Source organism: Acanthisitta chloris, unplaced genomic scaffold, assembly GCF_000695815.1.
Source record: "Acanthisitta chloris isolate BGI_N310 unplaced genomic scaffold, ASM69581v1 scaffold44180, whole genome shotgun sequence".
NCBI lineage: Eukaryota > Metazoa > Chordata > Aves > Passeriformes > Acanthisittidae > Acanthisitta > Acanthisitta chloris.
This window is the reverse complement of record NW_008650750.1, coordinates 17,896-24,722: the sequence shown is the minus strand read 5'-3', so window position 1 is coordinate 24,722 and position 6,827 is coordinate 17,896. Positions and strand designations below refer to the sequence as shown.

Here is a 6,827-nt window from a genome sequence, read left to right as displayed (position 1 = left end):
CAGTGCAGGCTGCTTACCTGCCCGAGCTATGTTCACCAACAGAGACAGACACCAGCTCCCAGCTCCTCCTGTGAAAAGGTTGGTAACAAGCAAGGTTTTGGTAGGGAAGACCTCACAGTTTTGCTACAAAAGAGAGAAGCCATTACAATGACGGCAACGTTAACCGGCACTGCATGGACAGGGGCAACTTGTGCCTGAATTAAGCCAATGACAAATCACAGGCTTTCAAGCAGGACAAGCCAAAGAAGACTGGTTTTGGCTCTGTGACACATCACAGTTTTTTATACAGTTCTTTGGAAGCTCTCTCTTCATCACCTGCTTCTGAGTTTTGAAGGTTTTCAGAACTTTTCGCTCAGGGTCAGCACTGTTTGTATAACTTCCCAGTTAGTGTTCCAAAGAAAAGTCTGCAGCTTGGGATGCTGCTGTTAAGGATAAAGGTATGGGGGGAAGAGGAAAGACATGAAAAGTTTCTCTACTCAACAACTTGCTCTGACTGCCAGTGGAAAGAAGAGCCACCTAGCACATTGTCTTTGCTTCATATAGATAACATATTTATTGAAAATCTGCTTCACCAACAACGGTGAAATCATGACCAAAAATTACAAAACATCATGGTAGTTGGCTTTATAAAAATAAACTGCAGGAGTATGCCTCACTGATTTGTACTGGTCTCTCTCACCCCCTCCCTCCTTTACTGGTGCACATTATACTCTTCAGCATAATAACTGTTCTAGAAAATTGCATTCCATCCAAAAAAATGCACTTGTTTTTCCTTAGCAGAGGTCCTTAAAGTGACATTTTCCCCCGCCCACCCCAACAATAAATATAGAAAATAGCCTCTAAACAAATAAATTTTAGTTTGGTCAGCTTAAAAAAAAGGTCCATTTTCCCCCTCTTGGGATATGTAGTGACTAAGCAGCCATTTAAACAGTATTCAGGTCTTTGGTGGCTTCGGCTGCTTAAAGCTGCAGTTTTATGTACACATGATCAACTGAGGTCCATTTTTCTGTTCTCTCCAGAAACCAAAGACTATGAGATGATGTCAGGTGTGCATTACTAGACCCATCAGTACTGCATTCACTGCACCTTCACTGGGAGCGATCAATCAATCGCCCAGGAAAGCAACCGGTAAAAGGTCATCTTTGGCAAGCCAGAGCTTTCACACGGAAGGTGTCTTTGGTGGATGAACCTGTTGCATAAGCTGTGGTCGTTTCACTCGTGGTTTCCTTCTCTTTGGCCTGCTCTTTGCTTTGTTGATCTGCACCACAAAGAACGCCAGAACCACCATGGCACCAAGAAAGGCAAAGACCGGAATAGTCTGTCCCACATCCTGGTTGTACCGGCCAGGCATTATACCTAGAAAGGCAAAGAGGTTTGGAAGCAACTAGTTACCACGTGAGCTATGATGTCTTGGTGGTGTTAATGCCATCTACCAAACCCATCCAATGGTAACTCTTGCTCGAAGACCAAGCAGCCATTAATCAGATTACGTTTCAGACAGGAAGATTAACAGCTGTAGACCAATTAGTGAAAATAAGACAGGATGCTAATGTTGCAGAAAAGCACCAGCTTTTCCACCTTGACCTATGCACATGAATGTACAACCCACATTTCCCCTCTAACAACAATTTTCTGTTCTGTGTTAGAAGAGAGATACAGATACTTGTCCATAATTTTACCACTAATTTGCTATAATTCAAGTCCTGATGGAACAAGGAAAATGATTTAATGCTCGCTTCAGAGACTGTGCATGCACACAGTAAGGATGAGCTACACAACCAAACCTTTCATTTTTACAGGTGTCTTTGGGTCTAGCAGCGCAGACTGGGAAAAGAGCATGCATGAGGCTTTCAAACTTCTGCCAGCTGGGCCTGTATAGGACAGCAACCCACCATTAGACTGAAAGCTGTCTCTTCTGGCCTCTGCTTTTGTGCACTCACAGAAGAATTTTAATTAGCAGTAGGTGTTTAGCCAGAGCTCCCCAGGACAGGGGCTGCTGCTGACACCATCAGTCTGAACAGCACCAAAACAAACCTCAGCTACACCAAATGCACCCACCACAATCTTCCTCCCAGTACGCCATACATGCTCGCTATTGAATAAACTATTCAAATGCAAAATCTTCTACATCAGTTAGCTTTTTACAACACAGCCATACTATTATTTGCATGTTTTTCACAACTGAAAATAAACAGTGGCCTCTTACATGGCTGCACTGTGTTTCGGTTTTTTCCAAAGCGTATACAAAAAGGAAAACCAAACCAGCAATTTCCACTCTTCAGTATTTACCTCCAGGAATGTCCCATGCTCCACTTTCTCCAGGGGACAATGGTCTCACTTGGGGTCGGTTCTGTCGAAAACTGGGCAGAGCCACTTTATCAAGGTCAATTGAGAGTAATTTTTGATGTTTCCAAAGGTTGCTAGAAAAAATTTAAAGACAGAGGTGTCTGCCCACTGCAGCAATGCAACGAATTTTGCAGAAACATATAAACTGACAAACAGAACCTACATATAACTCACTAGTTTGGACCCAAATAATAATCCACTCCATGCAGGTTCTGCAGTTTGCAGGCCTCCAAAATTAAATTCAGACACTACAGCTTAGACTGACAACAACTCTCTCTCTTGCACACAGACTACCAAAAGTATTGGCAGCTTGGCAGACAAGCAAGGGCTGTATGCTGACACACTTTCCTCCGCGTGACTGACAAACGACGCGACAGAAGGCAGTGCTAGACGAGCTGTCCAAGAAGCTGCTTCAGAAAATTCTTTCAAAGGTACACAGTGAGAATGGGTTTAGGCAAGACTGTTCACTCAAAGTTGGGATCACTCAATCACAACAGTGACTTGTGAAGCTATTTTTAAAATCCCCCAGTTGAACAGTGTAGCTATTAGGTGAGTCAGAATTATTCACTGAAGTGGCATTGATCATTATTTCCTCTTTGCAATCTGGTATTTCTCTAGGAAAGGCATTCCAGCTGTCCCTTCCAAAAGCAGACAGAACAAGTAATTTTTCAGCTGAACTCAAAAGTGAGACTTCTTGTATAAGAAAGATGTATACTAACCTGGGGGCAGTTTCATTCAAAGGCTGTGGTTTGGCCCAAGACAGGTGAGGACAGGCAGGAAGGGATCGAGGTTTAGGGTCTCCCAAGTGAGCCTCGAGCACCTTTGAATATCGATGCAAATGGTTACCTGCAACTCACAGCAGAGATAGGCTGGGTTACCAAAACACAGGCAGGGTAAGAATTACCAACACTCACCCCACGCTAAACAGTGCTGCTGTAAAACCAGAAGCTGCTTACAGTGACAACCACCCATAGCTAAATCTCAGTTACAATTACTCAAAAGGTACCATACAAAACAGGCTTGTACCATACAAAACCTCAAAAGGTACCATACAAAATCTGCACCTACTATAGCAGGTAGTCCAAGTTTTGCTGGCAGCATGTGAGACAACTGAATGGTTTATACCACAGCTAGTAACTAGAATGCTCCCTAGGAGAACCAGGCATCTGAACATTCCTACTCTGTGAACTGAACACTTTCTTTAGCCTAAACACAACTACACCATGACAAAACCCGACAGTAAGTGCTCTCTTCTAATAAAACAACAGAACATTGTAGAGCTCACAACAAGCGAGGCTTACTGGCATACAAGTCAAGGGGTCTGCCTGAGAATTCCTGCCCTGACAGTCCCTCAGCTGAGGGCTCTGCTCAGCAGTCAGGACTCTCACCTTCCATCCGCTCGGGGAGAGAGTAACCTGCTCCCGACGGCGGGCGCTGTCTGTTTTCGGAATGGCTGAGACTTGGCGGCATCACCCCGTAAGACGTGTACTGCAGCAGGGAATCCAGGAGCCAGAAGCAATCTGTGGATTTCACAGCCCCAAAACAAGACATACATTATGCCACACTTAAAATGCCTTATCTTTCTGTTAAGAAGGCTGTAATGACATTTAGAAGTACAATCATGTTTTTTGGCTCGTGCTTTTCTACTGAAGTTCTAGGTCCACATTCAGAAAGATGCAACTTTTGACACACACCCCATATCCCCTCACAACACACAAACACAAAATTAATCTGTTCAGGCTTAAAATATCCTCTCCTGTATACCAAACGAAGTTCTTTTGGTGAGTAGGACATAAAACAGGCCTCAAAGACAGGAATTCCAGGTTGTGCAAGGCCATCCAAGTTCTGGCAAAAATTTGGAGGTTTTTTGGAGTGGAAATACATGAAGCTCAGAGCTTCTGGTCTATTTTTTAACAGGGAAATGGGGAACCAACTGGGTTTTTTTCAAAAGGACAAAATAAATACCTTGCAAAGAAAAGTAAGAACAAGGTAGTGTTTTCAGTGGAAGGCTATGACATATTTGCTTTCCAAAGCTTAAAAAAATAAACAAGCAAAGGGGAAACATTCTGGCTACATCCCAGCTAAAGCACAAGCAGTACCTACAGCAGCTGTGGTACAGACCAGGCTGGGATTTAGTGCCACAGCATACTTGATCATGGTTTTCCTAACAAACAAGCACTCCAGCTAGTTAACATCACAACTCCCTAAAACCTCCCTTTGAAGGGGTCAGACAATGCCTTATCAGCTATTTCCACCACACTGCAAAGTATTTTTCCCAGAACTTCCCCCCCCTCCAGGAACAGTTGGCTGGGAATGGGAATTAATCTTCATAATCCTGGCGTCCCTTAAACCCTCACCTTTGATTTTTCAAAGAGGTCAATCAGATTTTAAGGATTTATATTCACAAATGTTAGGAATTTACCTCAGTTAAAGCCACCGATGTCTCTGCAGGAGACATAGCTCCTGGTTCACAATTTAAAAGCTAATTTTAAAGGATTTCTTTAAATCCTTCCACTTGTTCTTGCTTCAGAGGCCACACTGAATTTAACAGCATTATGGAGGTCACAAAGCATTACTTTCTATTACTTTATTTAAAGCTATGTATTTTCTCTTATGCTATGTGCTTTCAATAACCTACAGCAAGCACCAAGGCACTGATCTGCTGGTGTTAGGGCAACTCATTGGAAGCAACCCAAAGACAGATGGGGAAAACTGGAAAACGCTGTAAAAACCCCAAAATGTATGAGAGAGAAAGAAATGAGCTACAGATGGAGAGTTCCCTTAGGCAGTTCCTTTAAACTTAAATAAATTAGGCAAGAGATAGATTGCATAACCTAATATTTTAAAATGTCAGTGACAAAAGCTTAAAAAATTATAGATGTACTTTTTGTCACAAAAGGAAAATTCCGTTCTGTTCAGTGGAAACGCAGAAAAAGAACTTGCACTGGATTATCTTCACCCCCTCCAGCCACATATATACAAGCTTGGGCTTTCCATGTCATGAGAAACTCAAGCAACCTCTTAAAAATTTGAAAAATCAGATCAGACAAAGTGGTAGAAAAAAAAAAAAGGTTTTATAAGAATTAACCATAGTGTGTAGGCAGAGAGTATGGCTTCTCTGGGAGTCACACAAACCACACACACACAACTCACACACTTGGTACGTTGTAAACAAACACTTTGGCAACACACATGGGAATTCCTACTTTCTGACATATTTAAACCAGCTGGTTTGTGTCAAAGTAGAAAAACCTGAAAAGAGTAATGCACAACTGAAATGTCGAACATTACCATAAATCCTCACAGGAAGCACTGCAAAGGGAACAAGGCAGGCTGATGAGCAAACTCAAAAGATAAAATCCATTGTACCATGTAAACATTCTGAAAATGCAACTGGGGAACAAGTGGAGAGATCCTCTAATGGCCTCTTCACAACTTTAAATCAAGCATGTGTAACTGTCAGTGCTTCCTGCAAGCAAAAACACTCCAAAGAAGCAAAAAATCCCCCACCAACCAACTCTCCCCTTGCAAAAAAAGAACCCACCCCAAAAACAGCCCTCAAAACTTGTGGAACAGAAAAATAGGGGGTGTGAGGCAAGTAGTCCCACCTATCAGAGAGCTATTTAATGTGAGCTGCTCTCTTGTAACTGCACCTCGCTGCATTTTCAGCAGAGCTCTGCAGAACTGAGATTAATCCCCAGTAAGGAATATACAGACTCCCTAGAAAACAGCTGTTTCTGGTGGGAGCTGTAAAAACCCACAGGACAGCTGCAGTTTGAGACCATGACTTTGCCTGCATGTCAAGGCTTACACACCTTTCTGTCGATGGCTGTCATCCAGGCAGTTGGAGTCGCCGTACAAAACAATTCTGCCACCACCTTCAGAAGGAACTTGGTAAAGTCCCAAAATTGGGACATTTTCTATGACAGCAGTCTCCTGTTTTAAAACTTCAAGACCTAAAGCAAAGCACAAATAAATTCCAACATCAATTTACCTGTAAGTCAGTGCAGCCTACATTGCAAACTGACAAATGCAGCTACGCTGTGCGTCAGGTCACACCTTCTTGCAAAACGTTTCCAAAGCCCCTTTGATGTTGTGAAAAAATGAAACTGTTCCAAGACCCTGACTGCAAAGTTTCCTACTGCTGACAAAATTTTTTCTTTCTTCAGTGAAGAAAAGACCTGACAACCTGGATTTCTTCAACAAGCTTGAATGAAAAATTCTAGTACCTTCAGAAAAACATTTAAAATCAAAATGTTCTGCTCTTTATGTTGTTTCAGTCCTGCACAATTCTACAGAAAGCTGGTTTTAGGTTAAAGGTTTCTCAGCTCTCATTTCAAAAAATAAAGACAGGCAAATTTCAAATTTGTATTTGAAATTTATCCCCTTTACTTGACACACTACGTTTAGAGAGCAGAAGCAAAACAGAAAGCTCTTTCGCTTCATGAATTGCAATGAAAAGGAGCCAACAAGCAGATCTA

The 6,827-nt window shown here is 42.3% G+C and overlaps 1 protein-coding gene across 1 annotated transcript in view; it reads right to left on the bottom strand.

The window, feature by feature from the left end:
• Nucleotides 1-532: 532 nt before the first annotated feature.
• Nucleotides 533-6,827, bottom strand: part of MBTPS1 (membrane-bound transcription factor peptidase, site 1) — a 22,771-nt gene continuing 16,476 nt past the window's right edge. Inside the window, exons 18-22 of the mRNA XM_009069885.1 lie at nucleotides 6,162-6,302; nucleotides 3,735-3,866; nucleotides 3,066-3,192; nucleotides 2,290-2,420; nucleotides 533-1,356 (exon numbers count right to left, since the gene is read on the bottom strand). Coding sequence (XP_009068133.1) covers nucleotides 1,160-1,356; nucleotides 2,290-2,420; nucleotides 3,066-3,192; nucleotides 3,735-3,866; nucleotides 6,162-6,302 — 728 coding nt within the window. The 3' untranslated portion in view covers nucleotides 533-1,159. The remainder of the gene's footprint in view (nucleotides 1,357-2,289; nucleotides 2,421-3,065; nucleotides 3,193-3,734; nucleotides 3,867-6,161; nucleotides 6,303-6,827) is intronic.